At 31.4% G+C, this 22,367-nt stretch overlaps 8 protein-coding genes and 1 pseudogene across 9 annotated transcripts, besides 5 other annotated features; 3 read left to right on the plus strand and 6 right to left on the minus strand.

The window, feature by feature from the left end:
• Positions 1-11,358: part of a mobile genetic element that runs on past the window's edge.
• TVAGG3_0118210 (uncharacterized protein) lies at positions 1,246-1,404 on the plus strand (the record flags this gene model as incomplete). Its single annotated transcript, XM_051223429.1, has 1 exon — positions 1,246-1,404. A coding segment is annotated over one exon (159 nt), but the record flags the coding sequence as incomplete, so codon positions are not given.
• TVAGG3_0118220 (protein of unknown function, DUF4108 family) lies at positions 1,421-1,839 on the minus strand (the record flags this gene model as incomplete). The annotated part of the gene is made up of 1 exon (XM_051223430.1): positions 1,421-1,839. A coding segment is annotated over one exon (419 nt), but the record flags the coding sequence as incomplete, so codon positions are not given.
• On the minus strand, positions 1,874-2,224 carry TVAGG3_0118230 (Poxvirus D5 protein-like family; the record flags this gene model as incomplete). Its single annotated transcript, XM_051223431.1, has 1 exon — positions 1,874-2,224. One exon carries the CDS (start codon positions 2,222-2,224, stop codon positions 1,874-1,876), a length of 351 nt encoding a protein of 116 aa, XP_051108417.1.
• Positions 2,311-3,108, minus strand: TVAGG3_0118240 (annotated as a pseudogene). Its single transcript has one exon. A coding segment is annotated over exon 1 (798 nt).
• Positions 3,138-3,539, minus strand: TVAGG3_0118250 (uncharacterized protein; the record flags this gene model as incomplete). The annotated part of the gene is made up of 1 exon (XM_051223432.1): positions 3,138-3,539. The coding sequence occupies one exon, from the start codon at positions 3,537-3,539 to the stop codon at positions 3,138-3,140; it is 402 nt and encodes a 133-aa protein (XP_051108418.1).
• On the minus strand, positions 7,736-9,112 carry TVAGG3_0118260 (protein of unknown function, DUF4106 family; the record flags this gene model as incomplete). The annotated part of the gene is made up of 1 exon (XM_051223433.1): positions 7,736-9,112. One exon carries the CDS (start codon positions 9,110-9,112, stop codon positions 7,736-7,738), a length of 1,377 nt encoding a protein of 458 aa, XP_051108419.1.
• TVAGG3_0118270 (protein of unknown function, DUF4106 family) lies at positions 9,259-9,688 on the minus strand (the record flags this gene model as incomplete). Its single annotated transcript, XM_051223434.1, has 1 exon — positions 9,259-9,688. A coding segment is annotated over one exon (430 nt), but the record flags the coding sequence as incomplete, so codon positions are not given.
• A 6,587-nt stretch (positions 11,359-17,945) lies between the features above and the next one.
• Positions 17,946-17,981: a mobile genetic element.
• Positions 17,946-17,981: a terminal%2Cinverted (terminal inverted repeat of ISTv3 transposon ID:TVAGG3_0118280).
• A 2,633-nt stretch (positions 17,982-20,614) lies between these two features.
• Positions 20,615-20,668: a terminal%2Cinverted (terminal inverted repeat of rnd_5_family_231/Phantom2 transposon ID:TVAGG3_0118290).
• Positions 20,615-20,706: a mobile genetic element.
• Positions 20,707-20,978: 272 nt separating this feature from the next.
• TVAGG3_0118300 (uncharacterized protein) lies at positions 20,979-21,212 on the plus strand (the record flags this gene model as incomplete). The annotated part of the gene is made up of 1 exon (XM_001302182.1): positions 20,979-21,212. The coding sequence occupies one exon, from the start codon at positions 20,979-20,981 to the stop codon at positions 21,210-21,212; it is 234 nt and encodes a 77-aa protein (XP_001302183.1).
• Positions 21,213-21,296: 84 nt separating this feature from the next.
• Positions 21,297-21,542, plus strand: TVAGG3_0118310 (uncharacterized protein; the record flags this gene model as incomplete). Its single annotated transcript, XM_001302183.1, has 1 exon — positions 21,297-21,542. One exon carries the CDS (start codon positions 21,297-21,299, stop codon positions 21,540-21,542), a length of 246 nt encoding a protein of 81 aa, XP_001302184.1.
• Positions 21,543-22,367: the final 825 nt, after the last annotated feature.

Here is a 22,367-nt window from a genome sequence, read left to right on the forward strand (position 1 = left end):
GCACAACAGACTTACTTACTAAGACTAAACACTTACATTTTTCAAGCTTGACTTTTTACAATTTGAACTTTGTTTGCGTAGATATGAATTCTGAAAAGAAGTATGAGGGTCTTGTATGACTTTGTACTTCTCCCATAGTTCATGTCTGTCAAACTTACCTGCCATGGACTCTTTCATAAGTTCCATGAAATCGTCTTCGACAATCCGGGGAAAAGTATTATGTCAGTAAGTATTCTCTTTACATCCTTACTTAAACTCTTTGCTGTCTGTACACAAATGACAACTGAGATGTTAAAGTGTGAGCTCTTAAGAATTCGACACATATCTTGTTCTCTGTTCTTTAACAAAGGATGAGAAAGCAAAGTCATCTAAGATAAGAAGACATCTATGAGGTATGTCTTCCAATCGTAAGATTGCAATTTCTTCGAAATGTATTCTATCTCTTTCTGTTTTTGTTCTGAAGTGTTTCTTCTCTAATATTCTCTGCATTTCCTCATTTGGGTCTTTAAACTTAGAATTTATATACTCATTTATAGCATTATACTTCAAAATCCTCTTCTTTGGTACTTCTTTATCCATCTAACAACTCAGTATCCTTTATACATACTAACTTCGCTTCTTTATAATATCTTTGAACGAATTGACGGTTTGGTCAAATTGACCAGAAGTCGAACAAATAACAACTAACTCATAGAATGGGTTCTTCTCATCTAGTTCTTGTTGTTGTGCAGCCATTTTAAGATAAGTGAAGGTCTTACCCGACCCAGGTGGTGCAATTAGACCTGTTATACCATTCTGAGCAAATAAGAACTTGTCATGTATAGGCTTTATCTGAGCATTTTCTAACTTCCTCTTGTTCTTGTTTAAAACATTCTCAAATTTCTTGTCAATGTCAGCAAACTTTTTTTCTAACATATTTTTAGAAAAATTAAAATTTTTATCTTTTAGAAAATGTCTAGCGATTTCGCTATCTATATTCGAGACAAACTTTTTGACAGCAAAACATCTGTCGACCATAAAATCTTACATAGTGTAAACAAGAAAGGTGAATTTGTTCTAAAGTTCTGTTTCTGGGAATATGACAAGAACCATAAAACATTAAGCAGAGAAGTCTTAAAATTTGTCAATGACAGACTTGTTGACAGAGATGACGCCTCTTGGAGAGATGAAGTCCAACAAAACTTCTTAGAATGCAAAGAAGACACATGCGCTGTTCTTGAAGATGAAAAAAAAAACAGAATAGATGAGCTATTAAAGGACAAAGAACTTTTACATAAATATGGTTGCGCCAAATTTGACATAACTCCACCAGAAAAGAAGAAGAGAGAAAAGAAAGAAAAGAAAGTAGAAGAAGAGAAGAAAGAACCTGAACCAGTTCCAGAGAAGGGGAGATATGACATGTAAAAATAAAATTTTATTTTTAGAACATTTCTGGTCAATGTCAATGTTCTCTTCCTCTTTAGGGGCAAACACTGGCTTAGACTCTAAAATCTTTTTACCCAATTTACCTTGAACTTCAACTATCTTAGACTCATAATATTCATAGTCGTCTGCTTTCTTTGGTTCATAAGGTATAACAAGTTTGTATGCTTTGCCTTCTTTAAGGTTTGAGAACCTTCTGTCAAAACTTTCTTTGACTGCTAACAAACCTTCTATGTCTAAGTCTTCAAATTTCGCACCATTTTTAGTCACAATAGCAAACTTAACTGGTTCGATATTCCAAACTTTGCTGAATGAAGACTTTTCAAAATGGTAGAAGTAAACATTCAAATATGTGAATGGGTCTAACTTATCTTTGACTTCATTCATGTACTTGTTTACTGAAATATATTTTGTCATCTTTTCTATCGGATAAAAAAAATTTTTTTAAAATTTACTCAGAAAAAATTTTCTTTGTATATACACCATTCTGAACATCTAAAAGACTTTTGACATTTGCCAAGAATGTTCGTTTAGAAGCTGCCATATAACCATATTCTTGACAATATTGTTTATACGAATCGTACAATGACCTTTCATCTAATGACACAAAGTCAGTTTCATCTATGAACAGTTCATAAACACTCTTGTTTGCTTCTAACAATGTTTGTCTCTCTTCGGTATGTGGAATTTGTCTTGGATTGAACTTAGAAATATCTAATGTCATAAAATATGAGAACAAGTGGTTGTAAAAGTCAGATGTCAAAGTTTCTGCTAAGTCGTCAAAATATTCTGTATCTTGCATATGAGAATCTGACGTTCTGACAACTACATATCTTCTGTCAGAACTTTCTAACTTCATCGGAACAACATTGTTTGAAACCATAATGAAGTTTGCAACATTTTCACAAACTCTTTGGTCTTTATATTTTCTTTCAACAACTCCAACTTTATCTGTTATAAGACTCTTCAAAGCATCTGAGTTCAAAACTTTTGTTGTATCTATACTTTTGAAGTTCATTGCAAACTATAAGTTTCATATTCTCTATTGAGGAGTTAAACTTGCCACAGATGTTTTCTAAGTTTGTCATATTAGGGTTCGAATAGCCCTCTAACAGTTTGCATAAGATATCTGTAAAGAATGTGTTCTTACCTGTTCCTTGTTTTCCAATTATAATGAGAGCAGTTTCATTTTTAGCACTTGGATGTTGTAAGATGTTTGCAAACCAACATAAGATATACTCATAAACCTTTTCGTTTCCATTGCATATAATTTCTTTGACATGGTCTAACCAAGCTTCTATAATATTTTCTTTCCATTCTACTTGTTCGTATTTATATCCAGTGAAGATAGAATAGAAGTTTGGAGAAGGTGTATAAAACTTTATACCTCGAACTGAAAAATCTTCTAACTTTGACAATAAGATATCCCAAGCATCTAACATCTTCATGCCAACTTGTACGACTTTTATTTTCTTAAGTTTCTGTCTACATTCTTGTTCAGACACTATTGTTGCTCTTGGTTTGTTAAAGACAACATCACATTCTTTCATGACATAACATTCTGGGCAGAGTCAACATAAATGACTAAACGTTTCAAATTCTCGACTGCTTTGTTATAGTCTCTAAATGGCACATATTTCTGAATGCTTGGAAGTCATAAAAATCTGAAACATCTATTCTGTACATTTTTATAAAAATAAAAAAATAATATTTTTTTATTCTTGACTTTGTTGTTCCATTTGTTGCATTTGTTGCATTTGTTGTTCTTGAGCTATTTGTTGTTGAAGTTGTTCTTGTAATACAATACTTTCACCAGTTGCATCTTCCAATTCGAAACTTTCTGCCGTCATTGACAAATACATAGGACATAAAAGTTTTACAGGAACAAAGTTTGCGTCAACTAATGTCAACGTTATACTTGCCAAAGTGTTTGAGTTCACTAAGGTTGAAAATTCTGCATTCGAATGAACAATAGGCAAACCAGCAGAGAAAGTATTGTTTATACGCATAAGTATCTTTTGGTCATAATAGTTTCTGTCGACATTCGAATAGCACTTTGAACCTAAGTTTGAAACAATATATAAGATTGGTGTGCTTAATGTCAATGGAATAGACATTCCTTGTATGACACCTTTTCCTGTTATAGGAAACTGTTGGTAGTAAAAACCAGAAATAAGTTTTGTATTATAGCTCATATCGTTTATAGTAAACTCAGTCGGACATCCAAACATAATGAAACCTGCTCTAGTTGCAGCACATGTTACACCCGTACTTAAAGTATTAAATAAGTCAACAAAACCTGTTGGTGGTATATCTGAGTAAGTATCTTCAAAGGAGTATTTTTTACCATTCACAACAATAAAGTCTTCTGGTGTCAAAGAGCAAAACAGGCTTTAGTCGTCATTGTGTTTAAGGTTAGTTTACAATATCGTCCTTGAGGACTTTGTAAGTTTGTTGTTATAGAATTATATGACTCAGGGTTTTTAGTCGTAATAGTATAAACCATTATGTCTTCTGCCATTTACTTAGCAAATAAATTTTAATGAAATGTTGTGGTCGTCAAATATTTTATAACGTCTGGGAAACTATATTTTAAGTTCAACGTTTCACCTCCTTTCATAACGTATATCTTGTCAATGACATTATATGAAACACCACAGCAACTAATGTCGGGTTCTATTTCTTTGATGTTTATATCGTCTGCCTCTGTCAAAAGTTTCAATAGTTCTTTCAAAACTTCATGAGGTGCAATGACATATGAGTTCACTTTTACAGGGTTGTGTTCGACCAAGTTTAACATTATACTTAAAGCTTGACAAATCTTCTCCTGAGTTTGAAGTTTGTCTTTCAGTTGTTGGTAGTCGTTTCGAATATCTGCAACAGAACTTAAGTCTCTGCTAACTTCAGGATATGTTGGTTCTTTACAGGAACAATTGTTATACCATCTTCGTCTTCGTATGGTTTCCCCACTTCAACATCTCTGTTTTTGACATTGACAACAACACTTTGACTGTTTGTTTGAGTTGGTGAATTTAACTTCACATCTGCCACCGCCATTAAACCTTTTGAAACACTTACGCTTCTATTTTTCGGAAATGACATTTTACTTAGAATAAAAAGATGGACGTATTCGGATATCTTATTGAATTGAAGCAAAACAAGGTTTATACTCACAAACAATACAAATACATTGACAGAATAGTTCTTTATACAAACAATGGAAAATGTTATAGAATAGCAGTCTTTGCTGAACCTAAATATTTTCATAAGCAAAGAAAGTTGGTATAACTGAAATGGTGAAAGTTCTTGAAGCAGACAAAAATATAACTTCAAAACTGACCGATATTACTAAAGGAAAGTTTATAATACAATATTATGTCAAAACTGGCGTCTGTCAATATTTGACGGAGAGAAGTCAGTTCAAGAACAACTTACTGACCTGCTGCCAAAATCTGCTCGATGGAAGCTGTCGTTATGCCAATCTGAGGAGCCCCAGCAGGTTTCATCGAACGAATCTTCAAAAGAGCATCTTCCGTGAAAAGTGCTATTGGTTTTGTAAACTTCTTTGCTTTCAATTCATCTGCCGTCTCTGTCCCAGTATATTGTATTTGTACAGTACCAACAGTTGAAATACCACCCATAAAGTCTTCTGAGTCAGCAAATGGAATGCCAAGCCAAAAGTTTGAACGGTCTCCATTTGTATATTGAGTTTTTTGACCTCCTGTATGAGTCCATACTTTCACATATGGCATAATAGAACTTTGCATTTCAGGGTTAATGGTTGTTGTGAAGTTGTTGTTAAAGTTCATAGCATCTAATGTCAAGTTGTATGACCTCATATCCTCAACTGTAGAATATTCTTCTCTTGGATAATATTTGCCATCTATGTTTATATGATATTTAATACCAGGGTTGTAGAAACAAGAATAGTCATTTATAGTTCGTCTGAACAGTAAAACATAGTATCTGCATGTTTCATTGCAGTTGTTAAAGCAATATCTGTTCTTGCACCTGGTCAGCACTTTGGTTTCCAACTTCACCTGCAAAGTCTTTGACAGATATTTGGTGTATAGGGAACATAAGTGGAACTGCAATATATTTGGCAGCTAAAGCATTTGAAATATCTGGGTCCAACATACAGACTGCAAGTCTGCTTTCTATTCTCTTGCATTCAAATTTTTCGCATGTGAACTTAACTGGGTCCCAAGCAGTTCCAGGCAGCATTGAAATAATAGTTTACTTCAGTGTTGAGGTTTGAGAAACCAAAGTCTAAGTCAACTTTGTCTTTGCAAAAGTCGGCGAATGACGTTTTATTTGTTCCCGTTACGTCTGTAAGAGTGAATGGGTCTTGTGTTGGTGCAATGACTAAGTTATTTTTGCTTGGAGTAAGTTCAATAGAAATTTTTTCCTGCCCAGTTTGGCAAGTATCTTAAAAACCTGAAGATGAGGAAAGATGACAAAGGAACTCTAAGTTTCAGTTTTACTTTAGTGGCAGCAATTCCATCTGAACCAGAAAGGTTAACATAAACTCCTGGAACGTTAGGGTCAAGTCTTCTTATTTCTCAATAGTTGCATTACTGGTCTGTTTGTTCTCTCGCTTGTGGTTGTACTGAGTTTCTCAAAGCGAACCATTCATAGTTTGCCCATGTTACTGTTTGAAACTAAGTCAGAGTTAGAATATATCTTATATCCCATGAAAACTTCTGGAGCATATTGGTATCCGACATAGAAAATTCCATTGCAACCTTTTCTTGTCAGACAACTTGGCAGAAGGTTTTTATTTTCAATGTCTTGTTCCACGTATAAGAATGAGTTGTCAATAGAAATAATATGAAACCTGTCGCAAGCAATATCTACTGTTGTTGAAGAACCTTCTCCAAACTCACCTACGTTTCCATAAGAAACAGCAGTTGTATATTCGTAAGTTCCAGGAACTATTTCTGACCTTCTAATGGCATTGTCGCATTCGTTATACCATTCGGAACATTTCCGTTCATGGCATCCAAAACTGTTGGCGTTATATTCTGAGCGGCGTACATTTCATATGGGTAAAAATATAGAATAGTTGAATTTTATGTGTCATAATAGAACCCACTTGTACCAAGCTTTACTTTCTTCCTGACTGAGTTTTGTTGCATCTTTGCCTCATGTTCACCTAGTATGTTGTAAATTTCCCATGTCCTTTTTGCCTTTTGGGCTCTGGTCGCCCATCTCAGGTAACCTATATCCTAGAAAGATTTTGTCATAGTTTTGTATTTGAGTCTTCGCGTATTGTTTGCATAACTCTTTCCTGAGTTTCCGGTTCAAGCTCTTCAAACAGAGCTTGTCCATATGGAATAAGCTCGTTTCCAAATATATGTTTTTGTAGCCATTCTGGTTTTTCTTTCCATGTTACCAATAATATCTTTTGTGAATGGGAAAGCTTTTACCCACTGTTTCAGTCTTGCGTCATTTATTTCTGTAGTTGGTTTTATTTTGTCAAGGAACATGTTTTTCAATACTAACATTTCATTTGGTACTGTCCATTTGAGTTTTCTTAAATATTCATCCCTTCTCATTGCATTGTCTGCAAAGTAAGTTTTTATGACATTTTGCAAACTTTCGTTTGCAAGGTCATGTACAATAGGTTCTCTTCTTTCTCTCTCCCTAACTTTCTTTCTAAACTCTTCACCAAATATACCATCTCTATGGTTCTGTGTAGTTCTTTGAGATAAATGTTCTAGAACGTCAGGTGTTATATTTCATCAGCCATGTTCATTTCATACTGGTCCAAAAATATCTGCATGTTTCATATCTTTCAATGGCATTAAAGCCGCGCTGAAAATACCAGCTATATCTGGTTCACCATTCACTTCCATTGCGTCTACAACTTCTTGGAATTGTGGTTGTAAGTTTATGAACCACCTATCCGGATTAGCTTTATGACCCCATCTCAATTGTAGTTTCCATAGTCTGCAGAAACAAAAGTAGGTTTGTTTCCATATTTGTTAGGTTCTGAATGAACTTTAAACAATGTTTCATTTTATATGTTTTGTTTGGAAATTTAACCTTTTATTTTCACCGAGTTCATCCAAAGATTGAACGTTATATGGTCGTAAGTAAAAGGGTTATTGTATTTGCGTACTTATCTTTCAGTACTTCCATTCTATGCTGAATATTTTCATCTGATGTTGGAGTCTTTTGTATGTCGGCGAACATTTTTCGTATTCTTCTACTATGTCAGCCGAATTTTTCTTAGACTCTTGGAAAGATTCCATATTCACCTCATACACTTGTTGAGGGTCAAGATTTTTCGGCTGTTCCAAATCTTCATCTAGTTCTGTGAAGTTAGTTTCCAAAGGAGGGATTGTTCGTTTCCTTCAGGCTCTTCTAGCTGTTGTTGCTGAACTATTTCTTCCATGTCTGGTTGTATCTGAACTTCTTCCTGTGGAGTTTCTTGTACCTCATCTGCTGGCATTTCATATATTCCGAGACCGTTTTTAACAAGTTCCCTATTTAAGTCATCCGCATTCATAACCCTTTCTTCTTTCGTTCCGTCTCTATTTTTTACGCGTTTCATGAAGATAGTTGAATTATCATTTATCTCTGACAACAAATATCTCGGAGTAAATTCATCCATGTCATTTGGATGATATGCTATTAAATCATATCCCTTAGCGAGCTTGTATTTTCCAGGTTTGAAATTATATCTCATTTGGTGCTGAACCATAAAGCTAAATAGGTTCGGGTCAGTATTTCCTTCCTTGAACTTTCTAATAGCTTCTTTATATCTGTCACTAAAGTCAAGAGTATCTGGGTAACCATAACCTTCCTTAAGCATTTTTAAGAATTCTTGGTTTCCTTTTTCTCTACTTCTTTTATGTCCTTGCTCTGTTTGTGGTTGTTGTTGTGCTGGTTGTGGAGGTGGTTGTTGTGCTGGTTGTGGAGGTGGTTGTTGTGCTGGATTTTGAATTGTTGGTTGTTGTTGTGGTGCAGGGTTTTGAACTGTTGGTTGTTGTTGTTGTGGTGCATGCCTGTGTCTGTGTCCATGTGACGATGTAAATGTTTTAGGTAGTCCTGGTGCAGGTGCTTCTCTTGGAGGGTTTGGTGGTATATAAGTTCCACCAGCTGGCACATATGTTCCATCTGCAGCATAATGTCCTACCTGACTTTTCGTTTTTAAGAAAGCATTTACTAGGTCTGTTTTGGTCTGTTGTAACTCTTTTTCTTGACTTTCCACAACAGTTGCTCTAACGGCGTCATAGGCACTTTGAACTGCCTGTCTCGTTGCTGCATCTGTTATTTTCGTCATATTTTGTGCTACTTCTCTTAACTCTTTGTCGAAACCTTCAGACTTCAGTTTCTTTCCAGATGAGAAGTCGTTCACTAGTTTCACCTTACTATGAAGAGCTTCGAAGGCATTCTTAAAGTCAGCATTCATTAAAGCTTCATTTGAACTGTCTTCATCCGCTTGTATTTTTGTCCTTATTGACCCTATAAGTTGGGCTGCTTTGGCGTTGGCTTGGGCATCTAACCTGTCATTATTAGCTTTTATATATTCTGCGCTTTTCATTGCCTTTTGCATGGCTGCGTCGTTATTTTTACTTTCTTGTGCTAAGTTTTCATACTGTACGGTTTGGTTTTGCAACTGTAAAAGTTTTTCTGCCTTTACATTTGCTTCAACTTCTTTTTTATACTCATCGCTATCCATATATGTCTTCAGGGCTTTTTGTTTTATCTCTTCATCTTTCAGTACTTTATATTGAGTAGTATGGTTTTTCAAATTTATAACATCTTGTTCCATTTTTGCTACTTCTGCTGCTTTTTCTGACACTTTTTTCGCATATTCCTCTGTACTTAGTTCTTTCAGTTGTTCTTCTTTCTTCTTTTTCTCTACGTTTAACTCATTGAGTTTCTTTGTGTGTCTGTCATATTCTAGTTTCTTTTCGTTTTCACTTATTTGTTTCTGTATGTCTATGTTTGACTTTTTGACATCTGTTATTTGATTTTTGAGTGAACTCAAATTCATTTGACTTTGAGGGTTATAAGCTGTTCCGTCTGCAGCTCCACCATAGCCTGCCATTTTCGCTAAAAGTGCCGCTCTTAAACCTCCACTCTGTGCACCAATAACTCGGTTTAAAAGCATAGGGTTGCTTGACATTTGTTGCAACATAGTGGGGTCATTCATCATTTGTTGTTGCAACTGTTGTTGTGGTGTTAGTTTTACTATTGGATGTTTCAATGCTCTCTTCCTCTTACGTATATTCTTACGTAGCTTACGTGGCATTTTAAGTGAAGTTAAAAAGCGGTTTTTGACAGATGTTTATATGACACTTTTTGTTCAGCACAAAAAACTACTCGGTCAAAGTGTTGTCAGTTTTGTAAAATAACCGTTCTATCTCATTCTATAAGGGGGAAAAGGCTTCTCAAAGTATACTTCCTTGGAACGCCTGTAACTTTTCCTGTAGCGAGGATAGACCCTTACTTGTCCGGACAAAGTTATACTATTTTGAGTGCTCTACAAAAAAGTCAACGGCGACGACTCTCAAAAACCGTTGTGTAAAAAGTTTTACCGTTGGACAAAAAAATATATATAGGAAAACAAAAAACGTTTATAGTTCATTCAATATTTGAGATGGAACGGTTTTCCAACGGTAACTATTAAATAAAATAAAAAAATAGAGGGGGTCTCCGTTGGTAAAAACGGTTTATTTTAAACTTTTCTATGAGTAGTCCGAAAAAAACAGTTTATTTTTCATAATGGAAGGAAGAAAAAGTGTCGCAAACAATTCGTCGACTACCTCTGCAGTTAAAGTTCCTACAACTTATGTCTCACCATTCTCAAAACCCTTACAACCTCCTATAATACCAAAGCAACTTCCTCATACAATTCAGGGTCAATCAGACTCAAATTCGAATTCAAACCAACCTTCAAACGCACCAGAACAAGTTTCACATGTCTCAACCTCTCAAACTACACAGCAAACACAAAGACAAACTTCCAATTCTGGTACAATTCCAATTGTACTTACTCATGAAGAAGAAGAAGAATATTTGGTAGAACCAGAAATAAAAGAAAGCGATATTCGTAAGGACGCAGTCAAGAGACTCGAACAATTCATGAAGAATTACCCGCAAAACTTAAGCATTCAAGACACAAATAACTATTCAGATTTCTACAATGATATTATTGAAGCCGTCAAAAAATTTGAAGATAATGTTCAAAATCCAACAAACCTTTCAGAATTCTTCTTCAAATTGCTTCCTTATACAGCAAATATCATTGGTTTACAGTTCTGTGACGAGTTTATTCAAACATTCGGTCCCAGACAGCAAAGAAGTCTATACGCACGTCTGAAACTGTTTCATCCTTATCCGTTTACATATAATTGGATTGAAGAACTTCAAGAACACGGAAAGGAACAACATTTCAAGTTCTATGTAGATGTTCCTCAAGGAAAGCTTGCTAAGACATTCACAATACAACCAAAACAATTCTATGAAGACTTTCTTCACGTAATTTCAACTATTGCTATGGTTGAGCCTGAAAGGGTTACATTCGGTCAAAGTGTTTCTCTATATAATGTTCGTCAAGGACTTGAGCCGCTTAAAATAGCCGAGTTTACCTCCTCCTCAGCACAGCTCAAATTGGACTGCGAATTCCAATTTGTTGGAAACTCCAAGTTCTCTCTCCATACACCATTCAACCAACACATCCGTATCTTCATTGCCGGATATGTTGGAGACCCTATAACAAATGATGATGAAGAAGAAATTTCAGAAGAAGCAATGGAGGAAGAAGAAGAAATTTCAGAAGAAGCAATGGAGGAAGAAGAAGAGTCCTCCGAATTCACACCAGAAGACTAACAATTTTCCGAATAAAAACTTCATTTATACTAAACATCTTCAGGGCTAGAAGGGGCGCAGCCCCTGGATGCCCCACTACCTTTTTTTTTTCTTCCTTCTCATATACTGTACCCTTAGTTCTTTATTTTTAAAAATCTTATTTGGCGGTTACTCTTAATTTTCTCAATTTTCTGAGCAATGAATTTACTTTTTTATATCAAATTTTAATGAATATCAAATCTTATAAACAAGATGTTGAAAATATTGATATTGGTGATTGTGTCTCCAAGATACCATTTCCTGTTGACAAAATAGATGCATTTGACAAAAATATCCTTGTTTTTACCCGGATTGTTATTTATTACGACTTTAAAATTTTAGCATTAGAATCCGATGATACATATCTATGTTATTTTCAATGGCAAAACAAATCAACACATAATAAACAAAAGAAAATAGGTACATTATTGTATTCTTTAATGAATAACGAAATTTCACTAGTAGACTTTATAATGCAAGATCAACAGTTCTCTCTTAACCGTTACATATGGTGGTGTCTAGACCAAAGCGTTCCAGAATTCTTCAATCAGATACTTTTCATTGTTTTTACGCATTTCGATCAAGATTTTATCTTTTATAGCGGTCTTTTTTCAAATATTATTGATAATTATAATGATTACAATTCTAGCAAGAAAAATTTTTTCGTTCAGATAATTTGCTATTGTATCTTAAATTTCGAATTTTCACAGAACGATCAACAAATAATGTACCACTTTTTATTGGAGGAAGGACTACTTGAATCATTTAATAATAACAGTCTAAGATTTAAAATTGATTTATTGTTGGCTCTTGAAAAATGCTATTGCATATTCGGAAAGTATGATTTTATGCATGACAAAATTGAATTAATAGATTTATCATATGAGAGCCAATTATTCGAAGAAAATTGCCCAAATTTCTTAGAATACTTGATTGAATTAACAGATGAGGATGGTTCATAGAAGTTTATATGAGGATTTACTTTGAATAAATATAATTTTAATGAATTAAAAATTAATTTTATATATTTGGCTATTGTTATTATTTTTAGAGTATATGAGTTGGGGCAAAGTGAAACAAATTTTTGACATAAAAGAAAGTCTTTGAAGAGAGTTAAAGAGAAATTTTTAAAAGATTAAAAAAATAGCATATATAAAATTTAAGGATTTGATATGGTAAGGAGATATTATTTGTGACTGTCTCACAGAATGAGACGTTTCTCTACAATCTTCTTATTCCACATTAATTTTCTTCTCAAATCAAGTTTTTATAGTATACTAATTTTTATTATGAATATACTATAGAGGCATTACATACAAACACACCTATTCATCACAAAAATTCACCTAATCTTCCAATCTGTATGTTTTATCAATTGTTATCATTTCATATAATAACAATTTATATGTTTGACTAATCTAATTTCATATTTTCCTATTAAATACTAATTTACACAAAAATTATATTATCAAATTTTTATATCATTCTTAAATTCCAGATTATATTGCTTACTTTGCAAGCTAACTATAATATAGTGTAATAGCCTTATTGAACTTTGATCAAATACTCCTTCGTCCGTTAAAAATTAAGATGCGTTTAAAAAATCGGAAAAAATTCTTTTGTTTTATTTTTAATTTTTCAACCGATAAAACTTTTTAGAAAAACTCCAAATTCCAAGAAATGCTTAGATTCAATATGAAGAACATATTCATACAGTCATTTCGTTTCAAATTTCAATTTTCAAATCGAACAAAGCTGCAAATTTGAATACTTTACAAAATTTTGAAACGTCTTTTCCCGAATGAATATTGAGTTTCAAGCCGGACAAGCTATAGCAAAACTGATCCTTATTACCCACTCTATCATTTTGGTTTTTTTTTTGCAAAACGTGGGTAAACACCCATCTCATAACACATTTTTTGCAAAATTTGGTAAAATCCGTGTAAATGCTCAGATACATGTGGCCAATAATATTTGAATACTGACAGGTCCGGATATTAGGTTTAAATAGCTGATTTAATTCGAAATATGAAAAAAGATGAAATCTCAATGTAATATAGTAAATTAAGAATCAGTATGAATGGTTATATGATTTTGATAAAAGAAAACTGAATGAAATAGAAAAAATTTGAATCTTAGAATTTAAAAGTAATGAAAGAAGAAAAAGTGGATTTAAAGGAGGTTTTATGATAAGGTATTGTCGGGTATTAGAAGTAAATATGTTGAAGAGAGATATTCAGTTAATATGAGACAAAATTAAAACAAGAATTGAAGATTGTGTATGAATGTGTCATTCTGGGAGACTTGCATAGACAATGTCTCCCACAATGACGCATAGCACACAATAACAGTGCACTGTTGCACTTTGTTGACAAAAGATACACAATCAGAAGAAGATTGTGTATGAATGTGTCATTCTGGGAGACTTGCATAGACAATGTCTCCCACAATGACGCATAGCACACAATAACAGTGCACTGTTGCACTTTGTTGACAAAAGATACACAATCAGAAGAAGATTGTGTATGAATGTGTCATTCTGGGAGACTTGCATAGACAATGTCTCCCACAATGACACATAGCACACAATAACAGTGCACTGTTGCACTTTGTTGACAAAAGATACACAATCAGAAGAAGATTGTGTATGAATGTGTCATTCTGGGAGACTTGCATAGACAATGTCTTCCAGAATGAGACAATCTTCCGCAATTAGAATACGATTGCGGAACTTCGACCGACAAGAGTGCATTATGCACTTTTCGTGTTTTAATTTTGTCTCATATTAACTGAATATCTCTCTTCAACATATTTACTTCTAATACCCGACAATACCTTATCATAAAACCCCTAAATCCACTTTTTCTTCTTTCATTACTTTCAAATTCTGAGATTCAAATTTTTTTCTATTTCATTCAGTTTTCTTTTATCAAAATCATATAACCATTCATACTGATTCTTAATTTACTATATTACATTGAGATTTCATCTTTTTTCATATTTCGAATTAAATCAGCTATTTAAACCTAATATCCGGACCTGTCAGTATTCAAATATTATTGGCCACATGTATCTGAGCATTTACACGGATTTTACCAAATTTTGCAAAAAATGTGTTATGAGATGGGTGTTTACCCACGTTTTGCAAAAAAAACCAAAATGATAGAGTGGGTCATAAGGATCAGTTTTGCTATAGCTTGTCCGGCTTGAAACTCAATATTCATTCGGGAAAAGACGTTTCAAAATTTTGTAAAGTATTCAAATTTGCAGCTTTGTTCGATTTGAAAATTGAAATTTGAAACGAAATGACTGTATGAATATGTTCTTCATATTGAATCTAAGCATTTCTTGGAATTTGGAGTTTTTCTAAAAAGTTTTATCGGTTGAAAAATTAAAAATAAAACAAAAGAATTTTTTTCCGATTTTTTAAACGCATCTTAATTTTTAACGGACGAAGGAGTATTTGATCAAAGTTCAATAAGGCTATCACACTATATTATAGTTAGCTTGCAAAGTAAGCAATATAATCTGGAATTTAATAATTCATAAAGATTTGATAAAACCATTTTTGTGTAAATTAGTATTTAATAGGAAAATATGAAATTAGATTAGTCAAACATATAAATTGTTATTATATGAAATGATAACAATTGATAAAACATACAGATTGGAAGATTAGGTGAATTTTTGTGATGAATAGGTGTGTTTGTATGTAATGCCTCTATAGTATATTCATAATAAAAATTAGTATACTATAAAAACTTGATTTGAGAAGAAAATTAATGTGGAATAAGAAGATTGTAGAGAAACGTCTCATTCTGTGAGACAGTCACAAATAATATCTCCTTACCATATCAAATCCTTAAATTTTATATATGCTATTTTTTTAATCTTTTAAAAATTTCTCTTTAACTCTCTTCAAAGACTTTCTTTTATGTCAAAAATTTGTTTCACTTTGCCCCAACTCATATACTCTAAAAATAATAACAATAGCCAAATATATAAAATTAATTTTTAATTCATTAAAATTATATTTATTCAAAGTAAATCCTCATATAAACTTCTATGAACCATCCTCATCTGTTAATTCAATCAAGTATTCTAAGAAATTTGGGCAATTTTCTTCGAATAATTGGCTCTCATATGATAAATCTATTAATTCAATTTTGTCATGCATAAAATCATACTTTCCGAATATGCAATAGCATTTTTCAAGAGCCAACAATAAATCAATTTTAAATCTTAGACTGTTATTATTAAATGATTCAAGTAGTCCTTCCTCCAATAAAAAGTGGTACATTATTTGTTGATCGTTCTGTGAAAATTCGAAATTTAAGATACAATAGCAAATTATCTGAACGAAAAAATTTTTCTTGCTAGAATTGTAATCATTATAATTATCAATAATATTTGAAAAAAGACCGCTATAAAAGATAAAATCTTGATCGAAATGCGTAAAAACAATGAAAAGTATCTGATTGAAGAATTCTGGAACGCTTTGGTCTAGACACCACCATATGTAACGGTTAAGAGAGAACTGTTGATCTTGCATTATAAAGTCTACTAGTGAAATTTCGTTATTCATTAAAGAATACAATAATGTACCTATTTTCTTTTGTTTATTATGTGTTGATTTGTTTTGCCATTGAAAATAACATAGATATGTATCATCGGATTCTAATGCTAAAATTTTAAAGTCGTAATAAATAACAATCCGGGTAAAAACAAGGATATTTTCGTCAAATGCATCTATTTTGTCAACAGGAAATGGTATCTTGGAGACACAATCACCAATATCAATATTTTCAACATCTTGTTTATAAGATTTGATATTCATTAAAATTTGATATAAAAAAGTAAATTCATTGCTCAGAAAATTGAGAAAATTAAGAGTAACCGCCAAATAAGATTTTTAAAAATAAAGAACTAAGGGTACAGTATATGAGAAGGAAGAATCCAAAATTTTATTTTTAAGGTTTTGCAAGAAATATTTTTATTAATAAACGGTAGAATAATAATAGGAATATCGATATTAAAAAAGAAATACATGAAATAAATAAAAATTTGATTCAACTTTGACAAGAATCACAAATGATTCTTCTCAAAGTTGCTCAGTGAACAACAAACACTTGTTATTGTTTATAATTCAAGTGAATGTTGTACACAAAGACAACAATTGTCTATCAATTGTTGTCTTTGATTCAACTTTGACAAGAATCACAAATGATTCTTCTCAAAGTTGCTCACTTCACAACACCCATTAATTCTTTTTGATATTACACATTAAGCTAACCAACCACACCAGTCATTTTATTTATATAGCTTTTATCCGTAACATTTTTAAAGGATTTCAAATAATTTACTTTTTCAAATATTTACTAGTTAATATCTCAATCAATTTATCCTCTTATTTATATTTTTAAAAATTTTCATCTCCATCACCATTCAATTTGGAATCTCATTTTTACAATATCTTAATATAATCAGAATTTTATTAGTAGGTTAAAATATTTGCGAATATTAATTATTTGGATCAAAGCTTTCATACGATTACATTAAATTTTTTAATCGAAATTCTATTTCATTACTACTCAATTTTAAATCATAGCAGCATTAATAGCTCATCTACTTATATTCCATCATAATGTTATTTTATTCTATTTTTATATATCTGATTTTCATATTTTTTCAAATTCTGTCGCAAAATCTTTAAAATTGTTATATTTCCTTACAACACGGTTAATATAGTATTCTCCTTAACTTGTTTAAATGCAATTTTGCAATATTTGGAAATGATCAAAATATCCTAATGTAAACGTTTGCTCTTAGAATTCAGTGTCATAGTCGATTGTTTCTAACAAATTAATCTTTTTTGCATTGATTTTCGAAGTATTGCATTTTCATTACGGTCAAATCTGCTCTCTTTCATTAGATTGATAGCTCACAATAGTTCTTGTAATCAGAGAGGAAATATCTTACGAAATATGCCTCTAAATTTTCACTTTATAGATAAATGTTATATTTTTCCGTTACTCGATTATTGTCCAATAAAACCACAATCATATTAAACTTCGTCAAAATAAACAATAAAGAATAGTTTTTAAGTTTCTTAAACGGTTTATGAAGGTTCATATTTAATCGATTCTTTTATTTTCAATTCATGTATCTATAGTTCGTTAGTCTATCATCCCTTCATAAATTATCTGCAAAGAATTTTGTAGAATCTCAACTCTGTGAGGAACTACAATAAATTGAAAAGTCATTTTGTGATATCAAAATCCAATATATTATTCTTTCTAATACATATTAATAATATCTTGAGATGTAGTACACTATATATACTTTCAAAAATCTTATATGTTTATTAGTTATTGAGATAGAAGCGATTTAATTCTTTGAAAATCGACGAAAAGTGCCATATTCATAAAATTATAGGGTATATAAAACTCTGTTAACTCCAGAGCCAAATGAATCATATAGTTTTAGGAAATTTATTATGAAAAAATACTTATATAAATGACGTTGAAAATCTATTCAAGTTGAATAGGGATCTGAACTCTTATTCAATTACATCTAAAATTTGTCTACAGTTGTTCAATTCTTATAACATCGAGTTAATGGTAATCGTGATCAACTAGATAAGCAAAGACTCATTAATATGTTCAATATTAAGTTCTGTCAAAATGTAAGCTATTTACAAATCAATCAATTTTTTTCTAAAAAGAATACAAAAACATATATTTTTAAATTTGTTACGTACAAAAAAGGGTCACTAGAAAAGTGACAAAAAATGACGCTCACTCTTATTTTTTGCTGCAAATTTGGAAAGTCTTTTTAATATTATGCTTAAAATATACACTATATTTTATAAAATATTATTAATTAATTTATAAAAAATTCAAAATAATAATTAAATTTGATCGCTTTCGCACAACAGTTTGACAAATTTTTGAAAGGTATATATGCCTCTCGCCCTCCAATTCCCACTTTAAATCGAAGGTATGAAAAAGAAAAAAGTTTTTAATATGTACGTTAATATACGTTAATATCACTTCTGCTATGGAAAGAGGCGATCAGCGCCTTAATAATATCATAAACATTAGCATCTTAATAATTATCATCAAGTGTACTCGTGGATAACAATTATCAATTCAAATACACTTCAATCTCAAAAATGCATTTTGTTTTGAATTATAATATTAATACTTGTTATTGCCTGTTACATTTTTTTGGTGAAATGATTCCAATTTTTCCCGAAAATAAAATTTGACATTCCATTTTTTCCGAAATTTTTTGGTTATGCAGTAGCTTCGTCTTTTCTTCATTAGGTAGCTTCATTAACATTTCGTTCTGCACCTGCTTCATCACCTCAAACATTATTTCTTCTTCAGTTGTTCTTCAACACTGTTCTTCCTCAGTGGTTAAACGTCCAAGATCTTATTAAAGCAACGTTCGGTTTCCGACAGAGTAGAACAAGACGATCACTCAGTATTTTGCAGTACCGTGTTTGCCAAATAATGGACATTTTCATGAAGATAACCACATCGACATACTAATCTTGTGGAAACCTTGGATAGCACAATGAAACCTGAGTTTAGCGGCTTATTAACATCAACCGGGATAAACCAGATACTTCAAAAGCGTTTTATATAATAATACCTCCCACTTTCCAATTCACAAAGTATGATTTATTTCAATGATTACTTGAAAATATAATTTAAAAACTAATAATTTTGATTTTGTTTTACTATTTCAATAAGTATATAATATCAAACATATTTATAATATTACAATTTTAATCTAAAAAATTTGGCGCCAAATGACATTATTAATAGTGCATGTCATTTAAAGATTGTTTATCAAGAAGTTATCTTCTTGGTTCAAATCAGATTTGTTATCTTATGCAAGCAAAGTTTATTTCATTAAGATATCTCATTCCGAAAATATGAATAACGAAAAGTGACTTTTGGCGCAATTTTAACATAATTAAAAATTCATCTAACATATAAATATTTGTGAGAAATTTTTTGTTTAACACTCTCAAAAGTGTATAGAAAAGTCATTTTTTCCTAAAATTTTAGGATTTGTCATATCTATATATTGCAAATCTATATCTCAAATTTCACAATTTATTCTATGTCTTTCTCAAATGCGCTCTCAAAATTATTATTTCATATATAGTATATACATACATAAAGAAATATCTTTAAAATAAAGCGACACTTTTTACTTCCTAGACGATAAAAATTGAGAGCCAAATAATCGTTGACACATCTTACCTTGCAACATTAATAAATTTAATATTTAAATAACATGTAAAGTGAAGTGGAAAACAATATTTCAGCAGTTGACACAAGCAAGTTCAAAGAAACATTTTTCGAGAATTACAGAAAATTCTTTATCACCTCATATTAGGGAAGCCTCAAAATCTTCACAAAAAGTACAAGTAGTTCAAAAGTTAACTTCAGATTCCGAAAATGTAGATTCAAAGGAGAATCCAGTTCAAATGAACAAGCCAGACGATCTCACAAGCTTGGTGCATGAAGAACTAATAGAATTACCAGAAGAAATTGAAGAAACTCAAGAAACGCAAAACAATCTTTCGGAAAATGAAGAAAAATCCGAAAATTCTAATAAATCCGAAGATTCAGACAGTTGGATCATAAGAATTCTTCCGCAAATTTACAAAAACTCAAATATCATAATTTACAAAATGATAAAAGGAGAATATAATATAATTATATTATGAATTTGAGTAAGTTGGGTAATTAAAAATAATATATATGTGGAAGATGTTAAGCAGTACAGTTATGGTAAATGTGATAAATAATCTAAAGAAATTAATGAAAAAAATGATAAGGAATATTTGAATGAAATATAAATTGAGAAGTATAGAATTTAAAATTTTATAAAATAATTTAAAAGGTAATAATAAATGGAATATTAGAAAGCCAATGTTTGAAAGAGTGTTGAAAAATTGAAAGTATAAAGTATTGAATAAAAAAGCTTAAAGAAATAGGGAGCCAATGGATTAAAATTAAAGTTGAAATGGGATTAAAATAGTATTAATTGGAATATATAAGATGCTAAAAGATGGAATAAAATTTAATAGTATAAATATGAAAAAATAAGAAATTTAAAAATTCAAAGAATTTAAGAATATAATTAGAATATGTTAATCGATTACAGTTGTGATAATATATAATAATTAAAATTGGTTTGAATTAATGATATAAATCTAAATTATAATGGAAAAGAGTCTGATTTCAAGCTTTGAAGTTTTACATGAGGATTCAAATCTATTTGTGATATTTTGATTTCTCAATCTCAATTTTTTTCTATAAGATGTCTTATTCAAAATCAAAATATGTTCATCTCAAGCTTTTAAGCTTTATATTAGAATTGTAATGTATTCCTGATGTAATGAATACCTTATCACAAAACTTTCAGAAGAACAAGTTGTTTCAGCTCCAAAAGAAGAAGAAGACATTGTAATTCCTCTACAATCGGATGAAGAAGAAATTCCAACCCAATTGAAGCAATTTCCCAAGAGAAGACCGACAGCCAAATGTTCAAGAGGAAGAGGAATACCATTAAGAAGAAGTGAAAGGAACCGCTACAGTTCAATTAACACAGAATTGGAATATATTCGCAATCGAACACGACGCATTCTAGAAATATTATGGAGACCAATGGACTTGACAGAGAGGAAGAAGTTTGAAGATGAAATAACACAACTCGAAGAAAAAGAAAGGAAATTACAACAAGAATTGGAACCAATTCTTCAACAAATTGGAGAAGTTCAAGAAGCTCATGAAAATGTCCTTGACTGGTTGCTCCACAGAGACAACACAATGGATGAAACAATGGACCAACTTGAAGAATTGTTTCTCCTTGAAATGGAATTCAAAGACCTAACAAAGTAATTTGAATTCGAATAAAAATTTCATTTTTTTGAAATTTTTTTGATGTGTTTTATCGTCGTGGTCGAGAAAAAGTGTCATTTTTTAATGCAAGACATGCAATCCGCCGCACCATTGTCTCCTCCCACGACCCTTGTTCCACAAGCACCAGAACCAGAACAAGTTGCAAGTGAAATTTCCTCAGGGGATGAAGCAATTCCAATGGGGGAACAAAGCAATTCGAGATTGAATTTGCAATTGGCTAGAAGAACTGGAAGAATCAGCACTCCCATTGAGCTTGACTTGTCTAAAAGAATTGCTGCACAAAGAGTTCTCATTAGAAATATGAGATAGCAGCACAAACAAGACAGAAAGAAATTCGAAGAACAAAAATTCGAATTGGAACAACAAGTTCACCATCTCACACAAGTTAATGTGGTGAAAGATGGAAGACTTCAAATGAACCTTGATGAACTTGCAAGTTCCAGAAACAAAATTGAAGAATTGCAAAGAAAAATTCGGAAATTGGAAAGCAAGTTGGAGGACTCTGAAAGTGCAAGATGGGACAACTTTGTCAAGATACAGACAGACAAAACAAAAAGGAAAGTCCTTGAAAAGGGTTTCAAAGCACTATGCAACATTAATTTGGATGACTAACTTCAAATTCAAATTCGACTAAAACTTAATTTTATTATTATATTTTTCTTTTTTTAATATAATAACACATAACATATACAAACAAAACATATAGCATAACATACAAACAATTGAAACAATTCTAACAATTCCTTTCAATAAAATTCATTAAAACAAATAACATTTATTATTTCATTTATTTTAAAATAACATATAACAATTCATACAAACAAACAATTGAAACAATTCCTTTCAATAAAACGCATTAAAACATTTATTATTTCATTTATTTAAACATAACATACAAACAATTGAAACAATTCCAACAATACGAAGCGATAATTTTTGAGCTGCTGCTACTGATAAAATTAAAAAAATCTTCCCAAAAGTGTCAATTGGCAAAGATTCAATATTATTATTATGAAAATATTTGCATATTTCATTTATTTCTGGTATTCTATATAATAATTGTATAATGCAATTAAAATGGCAATTTGTACCCTCATTGTAGAATATTATATAAAGATTTCGCGATATTCGCAT

Source organism: Trichomonas vaginalis, chromosome IV, assembly GCF_026262505.1.
Source record: "Trichomonas vaginalis G3 chromosome IV, whole genome shotgun sequence".
Taxonomy (NCBI): Eukaryota; Parabasalia; order Trichomonadida; family Trichomonadidae; genus Trichomonas; species Trichomonas vaginalis.